The sequence below is a fragment of the Ipomoea triloba genome, chromosome 7, assembly GCF_003576645.1.
Source record: "Ipomoea triloba cultivar NCNSP0323 chromosome 7, ASM357664v1".
Lineage (NCBI taxonomy): Eukaryota > Viridiplantae > Streptophyta > Magnoliopsida > Solanales > Convolvulaceae > Ipomoea > Ipomoea triloba.
This window is the reverse complement of record NC_044922.1, coordinates 22,245,656-22,266,520: the sequence shown is the minus strand read 5'-3', so window position 1 is coordinate 22,266,520 and position 20,865 is coordinate 22,245,656. Positions and strand designations below refer to the sequence as shown.

Here is a 20,865-nt window from a genome sequence, read left to right as displayed (position 1 = left end):
TTACAGTCCCCTTAACATATTTGATTATTCTTTTGACTGCATTCAAATGTGCTTCCCTTAGGTTTGCTTGGAAGCGTGCACACAAACCTACACTGAACATTATATCAGGTCTGCTTGCCGTTAGGTACAGTAGACTACCAATCATACTTAGATAGAGTTTGCCTTCAACAGGTTTTGAGTTGGAGTCTTTTGATAGTTTTACCGTGGTGGAAAGAGGCGTTTTAGCTTCCTTAGCAGAGTCAAGACCAAACCTTTTGACCAAGTTTTGGGCATATTTGGTCTGTGATAGAAACAACCCTGTTTCCATCTGTTTTACCTGTAGACCCAAGAAGCATGTTAATTCCCCTATCATGCTCATCTCAAATTCCTTTTCCATGACTTGAATGAACTCCTTAACATTTGCAGGAGATGTTGAGCCGAAAACAATATCATCTACATAAACCTGGGCCACAGTTATGTGACCAGTGGTGTTTTTAACAAACAGTGTTTTGTCTGCCCCACCGCGAGTGTATCCATTTTTCAAGAGATATTGTGTGAGCCGTTCATACCATGCTCTTGGTGCCTGTTTTAGACCATAAAGGGCCTTTTTCAGTTTATAGACATAATCAGGATACTATGGATTCTCAAATCCTTTTGGTTGAGCTACGAAGATTTCCTCATTGAGAAGTCCATTTAAAAAGGCTGTTTTTACGTCCATCTGGTTCAGTTGAAAGTTCAGAATGCAGGAGACGGCCAACAGTAATCTCACTAACTCAAGTCTGGCCACGGGTGCAAACGTTTCTTCATAGTCAATCNAGCTGTTTCTCCTTTCTCGAATGCAAGTGGTTTGAGAAACCCTTTCAGGTAGTCTAGTTGCTCTGCTCTCGAGTACCACGACCAGATTGGTTCTCCCCCCGGAGGTTTTATCTTGTTGTTGATTATCATGATCATCTCTCGGGATGCTTGATGTTGAATTTCAGAGGGATATTTGTTTGTGAGTCTGGAGAAATCAAAGTATTGGGTTTCGTCTTGATCCATTGTAGAGCTTCGTTTCAAGGTTCTTGATTTTGTGTGAGGTTTGCAAGAGGGTTTGCAGCTTTGAGAGATTTGCGTGATCTTTGATTTCCCCTTTCTGCAACTGGTTTTTCAAAGGTCGAAGGACTCCATGATGACCTGCTTTTTCGGGTCACGTGATGAGGCATGAGGAGAGTGGGAGTCGTGCAGATTTGACAGTTGTCATTTCCGTAATTAATGCTATATCATTTTGGTCAGTCGGGTACACTGTTCCTCAGGGATTATATGCTTATCAAGACAGATGTTAGTGTAGTGCGGAAGAAAATTATAACAAAGAAGAGTTTTGAGAGAAATAACCTGTGATAAGGACAAAAGGGTGTCCCACTTACTGTACTAGTTCGGTGGACCATTACACATGCCAAGTTCTGATTTTAGGATGTTGAATCTGGTCGGATCCAGTGCCTTTGTAAATATGTCTCCGAGTTGTTTGTCTGTTGGTATGTAGTGCAATTTAATGTCTCCACTTCCCACAAGATCCCTGATGAAATGATGTCTGATATCTATATGCTTAGTGTGGGAATGCTGGACAGGATTTTTTGCAATATTGATAGCACTAGTGTTGTCGCAGTGAAGATCAGCACTACTGAACTTTAGTTCATAATCGTTCAGCATCTGTTTCATCCAAATGAGTTGAGTGCAGCAACTCCCAGCAACTATGTATTCAGCTTCTGCAGTGGACAATGAGATGGAGTTTTGCTTCTTGCTGAACCATGAGACAAGGTTTTTGCCTAAGAAAAAACACCCTCCTGATGTACTTTTTCTGTCCTCCAGATTTCCTGCCCAGTCAGCATCACTGTATCCAAGTAGTTCAGTCCCTGAGTCACGTGAATACCATAGTCCATAGTTTACAGTCCCCTTAACATATTTGATTATTCTTTTGACTGCATTCAAATGTGCTTCCCTTAGGTTTGCTTGGAAGCGTGCACACAAACCTACACTGAACATTATATCAGGTCTGCTTGCCGTTAGGTACAGTAGACTACCAATCATACTTAGATAGAGTTTGCCTTCAACAGGTTTTGAGTTGGAGTCTTTTGATAGTTTTACCGTGGTGGAAAGAGGCGTTTTAGCTTCCTTAGCAGAGTCAAGACCAAACCTTTTGACCAAGTTTTGGGCATATTTGGTCTGTGATAGAAACAACCCTGTTTCCATCTGTTTTACCTGTAGACCCAAGAAGCATGTTAATTCCCCTATCATGCTCATCTCAAATTCCTTTTCCATGACTTGAATGAACTCCTTAACATTTGCAGGAGATGTTGAGCCGAAAACAATATCATCTACATAAACCTGGGCCACAGTTATGTGACCAGTGGTGTTTTTAACAAACAGTGTTTTGTCTGCCCCACCGCGAGTGTATCCATTTTTCAAGAGATATTGTGTGAGCCGTTCATACCATGCTCTTGGTGCCTGTTTTAGACCATAAAGGGCCTTTTTCAGTTTATAGACATAATCAGGATACTATGGATTCTCAAATCCTTTTGGTTGAGCTACGAAGATTTCCTCATTGAGAAGTCCATTTAAAAAGGCTGTTTTTACGTCCATCTGGTTCAGTTGAAAGTTCAGAATGCAGGAGACGGCCAACAGTAATCTCACTAACTCAAGTCTGGCCACGGGTGCAAACGTTTCTTCATAGTCAATCCCTTCAATTTGTGAGTAACCTTGTGCCACCAGTCTGGCCTTATTTCTGGCCACATTTCCCTGTTCATCGGTTTTGTTTTAAAAAATATACTTTGTGCCGACTACGTTTGCATCGAAAGGACAAGGCACAAGATCCCATACCTCATTTCTCTCAAATTGAGCAAGTTCATCCTGCATAGCCCTTATCCAGTCTTCATCTTGAAGTGCTTCTTTGTAATTTTTGGGTTCAAATTTTGATGTGTAACACGTGTACCTAGATAACTCAGCTAAACTGCCTCTTAGCATTCCTCTGGTTCGAACACCGGCGGTGGGTGTCCCCAATATGTTCTCAGTAGGATGATTCTTTTGAACATGTGTGGGAACTTGCTTTGACAGTGTAGATGGATGGTCATCTATGTTTGACTGTTGTTCAGTGGGTGTTTTTGAGTCCTCTGATTCCGATTCTAACTCAGATTTCTTGATCCCTTTTTCATCATCTGACTTTCTTTGGTATTGTTCAGTGTCTGGTTCGGAGTCATCTAGTTCAGAGTCTGACTCAGATTTCTTGACTCCTTTTTCATCACCTATTTTTGTTTGGTTCTGTTTAAGGTCAGCAGCTGGTAGATAATCGCCAACTGTTTGCGGTTGATCATCTATAATTACATTGATAGATTCTTGGACAGTCTTGATACGTTTGTTGTAAACTCTGTAGGCTCGACTGTTTGGTGAGTACCCTAAGAATATGTCTTCATCACTCTTTGGTTCAAATTTTCCAACCTTTTCTCTGTCATTTAGGATATAACATCTGCTTCCAAAAATGCGAAAGTACTTCAAATTTGGTTTCCTTCCTCGCCACAGCTCATATGGTGTATGCGCCATCCCAGGTCTAAGATACACTCTGTTGATTATATGACAAGCTGTATGAACTGCCTCTGCCCAAAAGAACTGAGGAAGGTCTTTGCTATTTATCAAGACTCGAGCCATTTCTTGGATGGTTCTATTTTTTCGCTACTCCATTTTGATGGGGAGTTTTTGGGGCTGAGAATTCATGACTGATTCCATTTTTGGAGCAGAAGGTCGAGAAGTGCTGATTTTTGAATTCCCTACCATGATCCGACCTAATCCTCACAATTTTACCAATATGTAATCCCTTCTCTTTTTGCAGCTTCAAACACAGCTTCTCAAACTGTTCAAAGGTTTCTAACTTGTTTCTAAGGAACATTACCCAGCAAAAGCGAGAGTAGTCATCAACACAGACAAAAATATACATTTTACTTCCCAAACTTTCCACCTGTGTTGGTCCGATTAGGTCCATATGCAGAAGATCCAGACACGAAGAGGTTCCTATATGATTGAAATGTTTGTGTGGGGTTATGGTTTGCTTTCCCAGCTGGCAAGGGCCACATACACCAGTTTCCTTAACTTTGAACTTTGGTACCCCCCTTACACATTCATGACTTATGAGATGGTTCATATCTTGATAATTCATGTGCCCAAGTCTTTGATGTCAAAGATCTGTATTACTAGAGGTGGTGCTGCAACACAGAAGATTTGAAGACAGAATATAGCAATTGTCAGAGGATCTTATACCTTCCATAATAACTTTGTTCAGTTTGTCCTTAACAATGCATTGATCTTTCGTGAACCCTACATTCAACTTTTGGTCGCACAACTGGCTGATGCTGATCATATTTGCTTTAAGACCTTGTACCAGTAGTACCTTCGATAGTGAGGGTAGTCCAGCTACATTGAGGATCCCAATACCCATGATGTCACCCTTAATTCCATCACCAAAGGCTACTTGTCCAGTATATGGAATCACATTCTTGAGGAATTCTTTACTGCCGGTCATATGCCTAGAACAGCCACTGTCGAAATACCATTTTCCCTGTTCTTTTTCAAGAAGCATAGAATAGCAAACTAGATCAGATTTTCTTACCCAAACTTGACGACTGACTGGAGTGATCCATTTCTTTTGAAATTTGTCAGTTCTCTGATCACTGTAGAACCTATAACATTCCGGTCTCGTGTGGCCTTTCTTACAGCAGTAGTGACATGTTGGGTTATATTTCCTCAAAATCTTCTGGTTGGTTTCAACATTTGTCCAAGTGCTAGTACTTGCAGGGACAAACTTAGTAGTGAAAGAATTTTGAGAGTTTCGAGTGTACCCCAAACCATTTCGAATGTTAGGTGATCTTCCGGAGTCAAGGATTTGATTGAGAGTTGATGTTGTGTTCATCATTTGGATCTGTTTCTTGTAAGCTTCTAATTCTGCCGAGAGCTTCATCACTTTGGAGTTGGACTTTGCTAGTTTAACATTTGTATCAGCAACTTGTTTCTTCAGGGATTCAATGTTCTTTTCAAGAAACTCAGTTTTAGAATTTGTGGTTGTGTGAGTCTTCAAGAGAATATCCCATTTCTTGTACAGTTTGATGTAGGATTGTTCAAGTTCTTCATAAGGTATTTTATCTACATCTTCATGATCTGAACTATTATCCAAGTCCGAATGAGATTCAGCAACAACTGCAGTGAATGCTACGAAGTTTCCTGATATTTCTTCATCTTCATCTTGAGCTTCTTCAGAACAATCTTCATCACTCCAGGTTGTTGCCTTCATGGATTTCTTTCTTTTGAGGTAAGTGGCACATTCCACCTGAATGTGTCCGAAACCTTCACATTCTCTGCAGTGAATTCCTTTGTTCTTGTTCTTAACTTCCCCTTGCTGCCATTGATTTTGTCGAGTCAAGTTTTGATTTTGACCGAACTGATTGATTTGACTAAGGTTCTTCTGCTGATTTGGATTTGATGATTTTCCGACGGTTCGTGATGAGTTAGACGAGGATGGAGCAGCACTGTTGGGTCTGTTTTGTTGATTCTTGCCTCCTCTGTTTCTCCAATTTATTTGTTTGAGAATCTTGGTGAAATTTCTTGTTATCATTGCCACAGATTCATCATCCAGTTCTTCACACTCTTCTTCTGAGTCACATTCTTCGGCAATAAATGCAACATTCTTACCCCTTTTTGAGTTGTTGTCTTGCGATAGGATATCCATTTCGTATGTTCTTAGATTGCTCATTAGTTCCGCAACAGATTTTGTTTCCCAACCTACGCTTTCTTGAATTGCAGTGACTTTCATCCTGAAGCGTACAGGAAGGGATCGAAGAATCTTCCTGACCAGTTTGTCCGAGGAGAATGGTTCCCCCAATACGGCAGCTTCGTTCTTCAATTCTTGAACTCTAGCATTAAATTCGACGATGGTTTCTTCATCTTTCATCCGTAATTCTTTAAATTTGGTGAGGACTTGCTGCATCTTGGTTTGTTTGACAGAGGAGTCTCCTTCATAAAGTTTTTCAAGAATTTCCCAGGCATCCTTTGCAGAGCTGCATCCAGCAATTAACCCGAATTGACCCTCATCAAGCGATCCAGTAATTGTATTCAGTGCCTTGTTGTTATTGTCACTGTCGCTAATTTCTTCGGCGTTCCACTGTTCAACCGGAGCGAGAATTTCTGACTTATCTTCTTGAATCCTTTTGGGGTGAGTCCAACCATGGGTGACGGCCTTCCACACATTCACTCCTTGTGCCTGAAGATAGATCTTGGTTCTTGCCTTCCAGTAGGCATAATTTGTACCGATCAGTTGAGGAGGTCTTGCTTGCTCTTCCATATCTTCTTTAGGGCGCACAGCAGCCAATCTTGAGAAGAAGGGTTAGTAACAAGGAAAATAGAGAGATTCAAAAGGGATTCAAAGGATCATTATCAAGGGAAAAGACCTTGAGGCTGCGCTCTGATATCAAGTGATAAACTTAGACTTCCGTGTTCTAGGTCTAAGATTGTGAAAGAGTCTTCCAACTATTAAATCCAATTACTAGATTTGTTAGATGACCTTTAACTATTTACTGATCTAGTGCAAAGAATAGAACAAGGAGTATTAAGCAGATAATGTGCAAAAGAATAATAAAGCAGCAAGAACACCAAGAATTGGTAACCTAGTTCGGAATGTCAATTCCTATATCTGGGGGGCATCACTCTGATTGCCCAACTCTTCATTGATCAATTCTGGAAATGTATCACAAGTTTCCAGTAGAGAATCACGCGGCAACTCTAGAAATCTTCATCATCACCATTCTAGAGTTCAGCCTTGAAGAGTTGAAGAATACTGATCTCCCGATCTTTTTGAATTGATGCTCCCCCTCAATCGTAGCGCAACTGGCTTTCAAAGTGATTGCTTGCCCAATACTTCATGAAGAAGATGCATCTTGAATCAAAGGTAAGCTTTGTCAAGATATCTCGTTATCACATATGAGGAAGCTTTCACATTCAGATCTTTTGTATATGCTCCGATCATCATCGATCACTGGAAAATTTCCTCATATATATCTTGCCCAGATTCGGTTAAGTTTGAAGCTTTCGTAACTGACTCTGATTCCTCTTCTTGTCTTCCTTGTCTTGGTTCAGTGTTTCGTTCAGCAAGCTATCTTTAAAGCCTTCTGATCCTTCTGCTGAACTATAAGAAACCTAATACATCATAAGATAACTTGTTTTTGAACTATCTGCTGAACTAACAAAATTGTCACAAGGACTTGTTACAACTTAGGGAGTTTCACAAATATTTTTCTTTTTAGCAATTTTATTAACAATATCTATTTCCAATTTGTTAAACAATTTACAAATCGTGCTGTTCACAATGTTGTTAGGGGGCCGTTTTAGAGCCAGATTGTGGCGAGGGGCTTCATGCACCACCTTTACCCATTACAAGTATTTTGGTTGGTGATTTAATGCATTGATATTCTTCTTTCACAAACAAAGCATTTTCAAAAAATGTAGTAATTCAAAATGGACAAATATCCCGTCCTTATTACCTGCCAATGACCCTCGCTCGTCCTACACTCCCACAAAAAACCAAACCATATTTGCTTGTTAATCCCTAAAAAATTGCAAACTAGCACCAAGTCTTCCACAATTTAAAAAACGAGCACCTCCAGTAATAAGAGTTCCGTACGGATTTTCTCTTCTTCTTCTTCTTTCGCTCTTCCCTGCCCAGCTCACGTCTCCCTTATTTCCTGATTTTTTTTCAACTGCGATATCAGACAAATTTCCGCTATCGTCAGCTAAAGCTTTAGCGTTAACTCTATCCAAAACCCTTGGAAATTTTATATTGACTACGATTTTCATCCACCGTTTTCTCCCCACGCTAATTTTATATCTGTGTTTGTTATAGAGGGAGCTGAATTTTTGGTTTGTTTTTTGGTCCTTGCCCGTTCTGGATGGCTGCGAGTGCGAACACGGCGGCCGGAAATGGTAATAATGGCAGTAATGGCCAGGAAGCGGCGAATACTGCGAATGGTTCCACCGCCAACGGCCTCTCTGTCTCGGATAACTCGGTGGTTGGGCCCACCAACGCGGCGCTTCGACACAACCCCGGCCTCTCCGTCGAATGGGCCTCCGAAGAGCAGTCTCTCTTGGAGGAATTGCTCAAAGAGTTAGTCCCTTCTTAGTTTTTTTTTTTTGGTTCCTTCCCCTATATATTAAGTTTATTCTGTGATTCTGAAGTTTTGAGCTTGCGTAATTCTTGATATCTTTGGCAGTGTTTTCAGTTCTTGATCTAGGAGTGCGGAATTCCTTTGATTTCTTAATTGGATGCGAAAGATTTGTTCTTTAGGAGTTTGAATATCCGTGTTTGTTCTATTTTGGATAAAAAGTACTAGGAAAATGTTTGCTTTTAAGATTTCTCAATTATGCCGAAAATTTGTTCATTTTAGTTGATACCTTAGCTTTGTATGTCCCCCTTGTAAATCTGAGAAATAAAAAATTGATGAAGTATGCCACTGCTAGTTCTATGCCCTTAAGAAGCATTGATGAAGTGTTGTCTTCCAACTTTCCAAGAATATAGGCATATTAATTTTTTTATTCTACTTCTGCTGCTAATGAGGAAATGCTAAATTAATGGCAAGACAAGAAATCACAATATTGGAAAAGTCACAAATGTGATTTTATCCACACTACATTACACTACTCTAATACAGCAATGCACTTTTCGCAGATATGCTTCTGAAAGTAATTTAGTTCGGTATGCAAAAATAGCTATGCAGTTGAATGACAAAACTGTTCGGGATGTTGCCCTAAGATGTAGATGGATGACAGTAAGTTTTTATTTCCTGTGTACAGCTGGTTTTATTTCTTCTTATCCGCTATCAAGATATTTGACATATGTAACTTTTTGATAAGAATAACACTGATAACACAACTGCCAGTCTGCCACTGCCTTCTTCCAGATCGGGAAGAGATGATCTGGAAGAAGGCGTTGAGTGCTGTGTTGTTGTCTCTTTGAGATCTTGAAGTGGTGGAGATGAGCTCTCAGCTATGGCTTGGAAATGGCAGCAATGAGCCATGGTCAAAGGAGACACCATTGCCACAACTTTTTCAAAAAAAAATTTCTTTTGATGAAGGATTGCTAGATTTGTTTTGGTGTCTTTTTAAATTTTTTGGCTAAATAAGCCACGTCAATCCTTACAATCATCATTGCCACATAAGCAATTTTTGACATATTACTTTAAAAATGCCAATTGCACCATTTTTAAGATTTAGGTATTCAATTGGATCTTTTTATTGTTTGATAGCTTAATTATTGCTTTGCAAATAGCTTGAGGGCCTATTTCACTCTTGAAAGTTAGTAAATCAGTGCACTCTATGGTCATTCACACGCTATACCCATACACATCTTCATCTCCGTGACAGCAATTTCCTTTCTTTCTCAATGGTTTCTAATTCCTGAAAGCCGCCCTGCCTTCCACTTTAAAGTGTATATTTTCCCATTACTTCCAATAGTTGGTGGCACCAATCTTGAACGTAGTGGATGCGGGAATTCTTTGTTTAACTGGCAATTACTCAACATAATGATGATACAGCTGTCTTTTGTGGAGCAAAGACCTGCTGCTTATCTAATAATACTGTCCGATCTAAAAGTTTTCTTGTTGCAGAAAAAGGAAAATGGCAAGCGGAGAAAAGAAGATCAAAATTCATCAAAGAAAAGTAAAGACAAAAAGGTAATTCCTTATTTGCACATTCTACTCTTGTTTTGGCTCCTTATTGCGAGTCTGTACATGTTCAGTGGCTACTTAAAAGTGGTTAAAAATAACACTGCTTTTATTATTTTGACTTATCAGGAAAAAGTTACTGACTCTATGCCAAAGTCTACACATGTTTCAAATCGTACTAATGGCCATCCTTATGGTCAATCTGTGATGTCCATGGACAATGATGATGGCATCTCTTACAAAGGCATGTTTGTATTTGCTTCTTCTACTCTTCCAATAGGTTATGAATGTGCAGAAATTGTGTTAAAAATGATATGCAACCTCAACATAAGGTGTTAAACCATGTTTAACAAAGGTGGATCCTCTCCCCCAAACTTCTTTGGCGAATACATGATTGTCTCTCCAAACCCTTTCTTCTCCTACCCCCAACCACTCCCCCTTCCGTCAAAATGTAATTGGCAACTATATACGAGGATTGGGTTGCAATTGTGCATGTTAAATGGGTTAGGTTTATGTGTTATATGGTTATTATATAATGGTCATTGGTTGCAATTTTGCATGTCAAAATGTAATTGGCAACCCTTTCTTTCTTGCTGATTACTTCTCTACCCTTTAGAATTTTATTTACAATTTGCATAATAGTTAGGGAAAAGGGTCATATAGGCCCCTAAACTTTATACCAAATGTCAATTAGGCACCTAAACATTTAAGAAATGCAATTAAGCCCTCAAACATGTTATTTTTGGTCAAATAAGTCAAGTTTACCGGTTTCTCCGGGGGAAGGTGACCTCAGGTCACCGGAGATGGCTAGGCCAGAAGTCGTTGCCGTCGCCGGATTGATACACATGACCTGTAATAACAAGTCATTTACCTGTTTTTCGGCTTTATTGTCTCAATTTGACATGTTTAAGGGCTTAATTGCACTTTTTAAAAGTTTAGGTGTCTAATTGACTTTTGGTGTAAAGTTTAGGGGCCTATTTGACCCTTTTCCCTAATAGTTATTAAGCATTTTGAGATTTCAATTGAACCTGCATATCATAATGTTTAAATTCTTTGTGATGTTTCCTTTATGTACATTTTCTGGATCCAAATGGTACACTAATCTAATTTTTTATATATATCCTTAAAACTGTAGTTCCTTTGGTAAAAACTGTACTCATTTATTTTGTTTTCTGAATTTTGGTAGATAACAAATCATTGCTTTCTCCTAACAACTACAATCTATATGGAAAATGATAGGAGAAGTAAAAAATTTAATGTACTTGCACTATTATTTTGCAGAATTAAGGTCAAAACATAATATTCCAATGCTCAATCTTACTTATTTTGGAATTTCATGCTTTCACTCAACAAGCTTTGGCATTTGCAGATATTGGTGGTACCACTGGGCAACTTCTTGAGCAAAATGCCCAGTCCTTGGATCAAATTTCTGCAAATGCTGCTGCCTTCAAGGTTAGTTTGAAATCTCTCCCCCACACCCCATGTTTTTCTCGAGGATTTCTAATAGCTAATTGTGTTAACAATAAGTCTTGGAAACCATACATGACTGCCTGGCGATTGGACTTTTACATTGGGTAAAAGAAAACAGCAATTCTTTCTTCCATAAGTTCAGTGCATCAGCCATTGTTTTTTAGACAGTTCTCAAATGTTCACTGCTTAATGTGGGTCACATATTGAAAGAAATTAATCTTTTCTATTTTTTTCCCAGAGCAATGTCAAGACCTACTAATATAAAGATTTGGCAGGGTTTTAGTCAACTTTGTGCAATGAATTCATAATGACAAAAATTCAACCACTAATGCTTTATATGAATACAAGTTCAGCTCACTTGAGTTATCAGTCACCTTCATGGATGTAAGTAATAAGGCTATTTTTTCAAGAAGAAAATCCATGATCCATGATTTTAATGGCAATGGGGCAGGGCGGGGGATTTTAATGAAATTCTTACTCCATCCCCGCCCCCGCGGGGATTTTGCGGGTGCGGGTAATACCAACCCGTAACTCTTATCATTAATATCACGCATAAATTTAATAAATATCTTATAACTACAATTTAATTATCGCATGAATTCGTTTTTTTTATGTTTGAACATATTATACATATGCATATCAATGTAGTTCAGACATGAAACTTTATTTCATGCAGATGCAGTAACTTTTAAAAAAAGATTTCAATTTGTAATCCCTTGATTATAATATTATATCTTTTATTATCAATTATTAATTTGATTATTTTTGGTCTTTCAGTTTATTCAAATTGACTAAATTCAATTAAAAATTACTTTACTCTCACCAAAATTTTATTTATTTTTTAATATGAGGGAATTTTAAATATGTTGAATTAAATTTAGTCAACTTAAAAATATCAATAACAAAAAATGATCACATAGATAGTTATCGAATAAAAGTGAAAATATGACTATTAAAAAAATATCGGGTTGTTTTAATATTGATGGATTAATCAAATTTAGTTCCAAATTAACATGGCATGCAATGATTACTATAATAAGTATGCGCAATCCGTTTGTGTTAGTAAATATTGTAACTAGAACAATAATCAGATTAAAGAACCACAATGACAAGAACTAATTGTTCTCAAAATTATTCTCCCTACGTTTTTTGTTTCCAGAATAATCAATAGGACCAAACACATGATTACATATTATAGTCCATCATGTAGTTCCATACACAAACATACGAATAAAAATCCATTAAGAAAAACTAAGACAATGAGATGTTAATGAATTTGAATCCCTGAGGCACTAGCCCATAAAGAAATTCAATTCATTATGCATTTTTAATTATACAGGATACATAAATTTATATAATAAGTTAATACCATGGTTGAAAAAATCGTGTATTTTTTTATTTTTAAAAATTTTGTTATATTTTAAATTTTTTAAAGACTAATAATTATAAATTATAGGGAAAAGGGTCAAATAAGCCCTCCAACTTTACCTAAGGAGTCAATTAGGCCCCTGAACATTTTGAAGTAGCAATTAAACCCATCAACATTATATTTTGATGCAAAAAAGTCCATAAGCCTATTAATGACCTGTGATCACAGGTCATTAAGATTCCGGTCAAATTTTCGGCACACAGGCTATATTCCGGCACAAAACCCAGTGGTTGCCTTCTCCAGTGAGTCACCGGTGACCGTCGAACGGTCGCCCTTGACTTTTGTGCCGGAATATGGGTGCTGAAAATTTGACCGGAATCCTAGTGAACTGTGATCACAGGTCATTAACAGGTTTATGGACTTTTTTGCATCAAAATACAATGTTGATGGGTTTAATTGCTACTTTAAAATGTTCAGGGGCCTAATTGACTCCTTAGGTAAAGTTGGAGGGCTTATTTGACCCTTTTCCCTAAATTATATAATACTTTAATAGTTAATATTAAAATATTAAATATTCACCTAAAAATTATCTAGAGTTTGTACAATTTCGGGTTGTTTCGCTCAAAACGTGTTGTTTTGAGTGAAATAACCCATTAAAAAACGAACAATAGTCAATCGGCCGACTAGGCGGCCTAGTCGGTGCCTAGGAGGTCTAGTCGGCGCCTAGGCGGTCAGCGCTTAAGCGGCCTAGGCGAAGCTTAGGCGGTCGCCTAGCCGGCCAGCCACCTAGACCACTATTTAAGGTGATACGCCTAGGCGGTCAACCGGCGCTTAGCGCCTAGGCGAGGATTAATCGGCACCTAGGCGGAATTTTTGCAACACTGGTTAATACTAATAACACATATATTAATATATATATAAAGTGCGGGTGTGGGTGTGGGGATACCTCCCCCGCACCCATTACCCAAATCGTGCGGGTATTTGATACCCGTTGGGGCGGGGATGCAGGGAACCCGTCGTGTGCGGGTAGAATTGCATCCCTAATTTTTGTTAGACAGCAATGTAGTAAGAATGTTGTGTCCTGCTGCTTTTATCATCCTCCCACTGCACATGGTACCTACTGCCTTTTTGGTACTACTATGCTGACTGTTTAGATTCTGATTAATATATTGATCATATTAACAATTCAAGTTGGGAAAGGAGTGTTATTCAAATCAGCAAGCATGATTCATGGTTGGGAATGATGATACTGAAATCTCTCTTTGCATGCAGATACATGAGAATATTGGGCTTTTCTGCCAAGTTCGAAATAATATCCTCACAATCTTACATGAGTAAGTCAAATATTTACTCTATGCATGCTTTTTCCACTTCCATAATTTTAGCAGTCCTTTGCAACAGGTGATTTTTAGTAGTTATATAATTTGCAGTTTTGCACCAAATGAATTTCGTAGTCATAGCTTTTGCACACTTCATAGAATGATGTTTGCAACAGCTGCAATCATTCCAAAGTTTCATGTGTTTTTCCAACATTTGTACTCAACAGTAGCTCAGTGCTAATCATCTATTCTGCTCTTACCACACATTTCCTGAAATTCCTTAGAGATTGTCAGTTTGATATAATTCAGAAGCATAATCTTCTTGAGGAGTGGTAGTGTTACTAATGAGATGCTCAGAGATATTTGACAATCATTTGTGTTTACAGTAGCTTGAGATTTGTCATGTACAGGCACTCAAAGATACACAGATATGTGTCTCTGTGTGTGTTTCTGTGTAGACACTAGTTCCAGATGTCTTTTGAGAGGTGAATGAGACATTGCATCGTTAGTGACAATGAATGGATCTCATCATCTACACTTAGAGACCAGTGGTGGGAAGCTTTCTTCTCAGTTCTGTGTACATGGTCTTTTAGTGGCATAACAACACATATCACCCAAGGGGGGAGATGGGGCAAGAAAGAAAATAATGGTACGAATATTTACAAAAAGAAGAATGTTGGTTTGTCACTTTCTAGAAATGGTCTCACTTACATAATAAATAGGAGAAGGCTTTTGTATGTTGATAGTGGAATGTTGTGTTAAGAGTCCCACATTGGAAAAATAAGAGAGAGCATATGAGTTTATACGGTGCCATGTGCATTATAGCCCAACAATTGAGTGACATTGACCCAACCTTAGATTATAACATGGTATTAGAGCCTGGTTTGGTCCACTTTGTGTTTCACCAGGTTAGATCCAAGCTTTCGTTTCCGGGGGAGGGTCAAATCCCAAGCCTTCTTGTTCAGGCCACTTTGGTGACGTCCAGACTCCGTCTTTTAGTGTGGTTTGGCCTGGGCCTTGGCCCAATCTTAGATTATAACAGTTGCGGGGGCCTTGGCCCAATCTTAGATTATAACAGTTGCTTGCCAAGTCAGTATGTTGTGGTTGGCAGCTAATAGTTCCATTTTACAAGAGTAGTTTCTGACCCATTTTTCTGTCATGATTCAAGAAAGTCTGTTAACTTGCTTTAGTCATGTATATCTTCCCTCTTTTTTTCTTTTCCTGGATGTGTGATGTTTCAATTATGCATATGAATGGGTAATTCTGATGCTTAGATTTATACTTGTTGAAATCTACAGTAGCTTGAACGATTCACCGGAAATAATGAAGCAGATGCCACCGCTCCCTGTGAAGTTGAATGAAGAGCTTGCCAACTCTATCCTTCCTCTACCTTCCATGCCAAAACCATCTTGAGATCCTGGCCTGGGTTGCCATTGCTGTGCTGACTCCTCTTGTTAAGACCCTTTTGATTAATATCTAGATAGAAAAAATAAAGTGGCTGGCTATTCTGGTCGAGCTGTTCCTCAGTTAGTTATAAACTTGCAGTGGAATATTTATTCATTTTTAGGCAATGCAATGCAGCAGCAGTAATTTGGTTTCCTTGTTTGGGTATGTTTAGGATTAGTTAAATGTAGAATGTGAATACAGTTAGTGTTGTTATAGCATAGGAAGGAAGTAGTGGATACTGTAAATTGTTGAAGGAGAAAATCTCATTCTATATTTGCTTCTTTGATCTGTAATTTCTATCAGACTCCAACCTTGTTTTGTTTATCACTCATCAATGTTAGTCTCTCGTTACAGATTTTTTTTTTTTTTTTTAAATTTAAAGAGTGACATTACACTTGTGTTTTACCATTTTTTTGGGTTCTTTTTTAAAAATATAACTCAATAAATAAATAATACAATAGAAAAAATTTTGAAACAATTTTGATTCTTTACAAAATAGTATATGCTCTATACTTTTTTAATTTTTTTCAGCCCATAAAATTAATGTCCCACCATCGAAATTCAATCCTGTGACCAACCATTTATAATGATTACATAGATGTCATCACACTACATAGTAAAAATACATCATTGGTCATTGTTTTTTCGAAGAATAGAATAGGCAAGGAATGGAATAGGCAATTAATAGAATAGGAATTATATTCTATTGTTTGGTAAGGAATAGGCTTTAGGAATTATATTACACTGTTGGGTTGGTTTAATGAATATAAATGAAATATCTTTTAAAAGACATAAATACCCTTATAAAAATATGTAGAAGTAGTAGTAGTAATAATAATAATAATAATAAAACCTATAGTTCGATTATTTTTATAAATAAAAATATCTATTTCGAATTATTTTCAAGTAAAAAAAGCGAAAGCCAGGTGGTCCCCCGGCCTCCAAACGGCGCGGGTTTAAGACGAAAGTCGAGTGGTCTGCCAGCCTCTAAATGGCGCGGGTTTAGGCGAAAGCCAGGTGGTCCGCCAGCCTCCAAATGGCGCGGGTTTAGACGAAAGTCAGGTGGTCTGCCAACCTCCAAATGGCGCGGGTTTAGGCGAAAGCTAGGTGGTCCGCTAGCCTCCAAATGGCGCGGGTTTAGGCGAAAGCAGGGTGGTCCGCCAGCCTCCAAATGGCGTGAGTTAAGGCAAAGGGTCGGGAAACCGACAAAGTTGGGCAATGATGAAATAGGCGAAAGCCGAGCGAGTTAACAACATTGTTGTGAGAAGAAGGCAGAGAAAGCTCCAAAATCCGAACCTTAGGATCCAAAGGATTCCAAGAGTCCAGGTTATGAGACTTAATTAATTTCCTGAGGTATTATAGTCTGAGTTATGGGGCTTAGTTGGGTTTAGGAGCTATTGCGTATAGCGGAGTTTAAAGCATAAAAGCCCGAGCCAAGGCACTTAGTTAACTTTCGAAGATGTTTGGGAGGTGATCGTAAAGACCGGGTGAAGTTATCATAGCCAGCCGATCGATTATACTTAGCAGGAATTTTGCGACAAGTGAAAAGGCGAAAGCAGGAAAGCAAAAACGATAGTTCAATGAAATCAAAAGCCCTATATACTAATACAGGGCGAGCAAAAATTAAGGATAAATGGCCAAGCTAATTAGGCGTCGGGCTGAGGGACTTCGACCATTTCACCTTCAGTTGGTCCAGTAGGTGGGTTACGTTTGGAGCTCCTAGAACATCGACAGTTAAGTTGCAGAGTAGCTAATGGATCTTCCTCCTTGTTATGGAATATAGATATAATATATGAAATCTCTATAGATTAGGCAATCTTTAGGGATTTAGGTAGGTAGCCATATGGAGACTTAGTTTCCTATTCCTATTAGGATAGATTTGGTATCTAGTTTAGTATATATAGAGGCATAGAGAAAAACCCATTGTACTCTTTCATTATAATATACTCATACATTATATTATTCTCTGGTTTTCTCACATACTTTGCTTCCACCTAACTGGCGGGTGGGTGTTATTCTCCACCCGCCAGGTCTTTCAATCCCTCAATTTCAACACTCCTCCATAGTGACAGTATCCCCTTGGCCATCCTCTACAAGAGTCGGAACCGGGGTGCTGTCTATCCCAGCCATGGAATCGAGGTTGGCTGATGAGTTCAGATAAGCATTATCCATCGGAATCTCGCCGCCAGCTGTATCCGCCGAGGCATTCGCATCTACGTCCTCGGCCCCCTGGTCATCTTTGGGGGAAACTGGGTTGGTCGACCGATTAGGGTCGGGCATCCAATAGGGAAAGCCGCATCGAGTCGGTGAGTAGGTCTTGTCCTTGGCCGCAAGCAACGCGTAAATCTCCTTTTAGGCATCTTGATGCCCAGAGGTGTAGTTCACCTCCCCAAGGTCGAGCAAGAACCTCTTTCCCACGGGGCCGGCCAACCATTTGTCAACCACCTCTTTTGCGTACAAATCAGCGTGGGTCATGGCTTCCTCATGAAACACCTCTGACTCTTTAAACTCTTTCAGTGCATCCTCCAGGGTCAACTTCAGGTCCTTTGCCAACTTCTTGGCACTCTCTTGCTCCTTAGTCAGACTAGCGTTCAGCTTGGCAACCTCAACCTTCAAGCCCTTAACCTCCTTAGCATGAGTAGCCTTGGAGGACTTGAGAAGCTCGGAGTCCTTTGTCATGTCCTTGATCGCGCCGTGAAGCCCGGCATGTGCCAATTGCGCTTGAAAAAGTGACAAGTGTAAAGACTCGGACGCATAGAACGAAAACATAAAAAAGAGAGAAGGTTTACCCAGTCGCTATGATAAGCGAGCGACTGAAGAAGGTGGATAGGGCTGGTCCCTTCCAAAGACTGCAAGTCTTGGGCAGAAATTATCCGATCCAACCAGCGAAAAACATTGGCCTTCGCTGTGATGACCCCCTCATTAGGGTTAGCGTTTAGAACGCGTTTCGCCTTCTTGGAAGTAGTGGGGGCGGCTGAGTCAAAAGCCTGCTTAGAGCTGGATGTGCGCCGGCGCGGCTGTTGAGTGGAGACATGGGTGGCAGCCATGGGGTTCGCCCCAATGATCATGCTGGTTGAAGGGAGGCGCGCAGCAAGGTTCGGATCTAGAGAGGTCGGAGCAGCGGCCTTGGCTTTGCCCTTCTCGGCGGCGGAAGCTCGGGTTTTGGCGCGAGCTCGGAGGGCGGCGCGATGCTCATCCATGTTGGCAGTAGAGGCTTCGGAGTCTGAGGAGGAGGATATCTCAACTAAGCCTTCCAGCTCTTCGTCGTTGTCTGCGGACTCGACGTCGGCGCGAGGTTGGATAGTCTTCCGGGCGATGAGCACGTCGGTATCACTGTCGGCTAAAGGAAAGAAAAAAGGTTAGAGAAGAGAGGGGAAAAGGAGGAATAGAAGAGAATTAGAAGAGATAAGTGGAAAGAAGCAACCTGCAGAGGCCGCCCTTTCAGGCAATAAACCAACTCTACCAAGGGCCTTCATGTCAGACCAAACCTGGACGGGAATCGACTGGCCTTTCATTGCTGCCACGACGACCTTTAAGGTCGGGTCGTCTAGACGAGGCCTCCTGTCTAGATGATAGAAGGATGGGTGCCGGCAGAGAGGAAAGGAGAAAGTGTCTTGAGGGTCAGAAGGTTTGACAAAAAAGAAGTCTCTCTTCCATTTTTTAAGGGAGTCACTTAGGCCAGCTATAACCCGCCAACCCCTCCTTTGGGAGATTTGGACAAATCCTGTAGAAGGTTTAACGACCTTTGTGACTTGGAAGAGTTGGTTGAAAAGAGGCATAGTTGGGGAGAATTTGAGTTCGTGGGATGTAGTCAGGAAGCACGAGAGAAGGCGATGGGAATTGGGGACGAGTTGTCCGAGTAAGATGCGAAAGTAAGGGAAATAGGTAGGTAAGAAGGGATGGAGGGGAACTCGGAACCCAAAGAGGACTGACTTACAATGAATGACAATGTAGCCTCCAGAAGGAGGGTCATGGATGTCACGGCCATCATTCGCCAAGACGATGACCTTGGGCCCCAATAGGGCCCTCATGTGCTTGAGCGTTTCTTGGCTAGTGGTTGAGGTGAACTGGACGGGGAAGTTTAAGTCCTCATTACAACCTGGGGCGCGAATAAGGTTGGCCCATAGAGATATTCCGGCCTCAGCCATAGCTGGGTAAAAGGGTATTTCCACTAGGGCGTTGGCCGGAATTTATAGGGAAGGAAGAGGAAAGAGATGAGGACGTGTGGCATCGATTGGACGGATGGGAGAAAGACGGTACAGTTGATTGACGGTTGACGTGTGAACGTAATCATGGCGTTTATCGGGAATTGAAAGCGAGAATTAAAATGAGAAAGCGAAAAGGGCGATGTGATAGTGTCAGAAGTCATCTGCCCCATAAAAGATAAGGGTCGAAGGTAGTTAATGCAGTAGATTTGACAAGTGATGGGATACGAATGAGATAAAATCAAAATGTGAGGGGTTGGGCCAGGACGAGCGAGCGACCGTGCAAGAAGAAAGCTCAGGAGCCTGGTTGCAAGTAATTTTCCGAGTCGTGCTTCGCGTAACTCAGGAAAGTGAGGGACTGGGGGGGGGGGAGTAAAAACTTTCTTTAAAAGGGCTTGGGCAATGGAGTTGGGGTGACGAGAGGACATGCCAACGAAGGAAGACCGAGTTATCAGTATTTTTCTGAGTCGTGCTTCGCGTAACTAGGGAAAGTGAAGGACTAGGGAGCAAAAATTCTCTAAGGAAGGAAAATCAAGATGTTTCCCCAAGCTGTGCTTCGCGTGGCTAGGAAAAATCAGGGACTAGATGATGAGGGTAGGGCTAAGGCTCGGCACCTAAGGCTCGGAATGGGGAAAGATCCGACCGATGGGAAAGACAAGAGATGTGGAGAAAGAGGGGGAAGCGGCATGTCGAGGGTTGGCCGGAAATTGGTCGACCGGTCGCGGATTTGTCTATCGAGGTTATTCGGCAGGCTGCTTTGCGAAACATGTTCAAGGATGAGTTTAAGAATGAAAAGAATATGCTTGGTGGCTTCTCAAGTGATAAGGCAGTTCGACCAACCTAGAAGTCGAGACCGAGGCAAGGAAAGCAGTTGCAGAGTTACATAAAGGCGTTTTTGGAAGGTTTCCTGAAGGTGAAGGCGGTTAGGCGCGGGATTCATGCTAGACATATGGAAAGAAGGTCGGTTTAGATTAAGAAAGTAGCCAAACGTAATAAGGAAAGAAATCCTAATTTGTATATGGTAGTTTAGGGTTACCAAATGGGAGAAATCCCTCATAACTTGTATAAATAGGGGTGTAAAGCCTGGAGAAAGGCTAAGCAATTCATAATACAAAGAGGGCTGAAACGTTGCTCTAATCTCATCTCAAATACTTAGTCGATTTTCCGATAGTGTTGGCCTGCCGATCAACCATCTGTGGTTGATAAAACCAACAGAGTGAATTCCTCTTAAAACAAGGATATGAGAATAAAGACATCAGTCCTTGCATCTTCACTAAGAAATCATCTGATGGATTCTGTATTATATCCCATCTATGTAGATGAAATAAATATTATAGGGACATGCAAGGATG

The 20,865-nt window shown here is 40.3% G+C and overlaps 2 protein-coding genes across 2 annotated transcripts; one reads left to right on the top strand and one right to left on the bottom strand.

Moving 5' to 3' along the window:
* Positions 1-4,177: 4,177 nt before the first annotated feature.
* LOC116024341 lies at positions 4,178-6,334 on the bottom strand. Its single transcript, XM_031265236.1, has one exon. It carries the CDS (start codon positions 6,332-6,334, stop codon positions 4,178-4,180), a length of 2,157 nt encoding a protein of 718 aa, XP_031121096.1.
* Positions 6,335-7,673: 1,339 nt separating this feature from the next.
* On the top strand, positions 7,674-15,665 carry LOC116025716. The gene is made up of 7 exons (XM_031267050.1): positions 7,674-8,149; positions 8,711-8,810; positions 9,648-9,713; positions 9,834-9,948; positions 11,074-11,156; positions 13,816-13,877; positions 15,161-15,665. The coding sequence occupies exons 1-7, from the start codon at positions 7,935-7,937 to the stop codon at positions 15,273-15,275; spliced, it is 756 nt and encodes a 251-aa protein (XP_031122910.1). The 5' UTR covers positions 7,674-7,934; the 3' UTR covers positions 15,276-15,665.
* Positions 15,666-20,865: the final 5,200 nt, after the last annotated feature.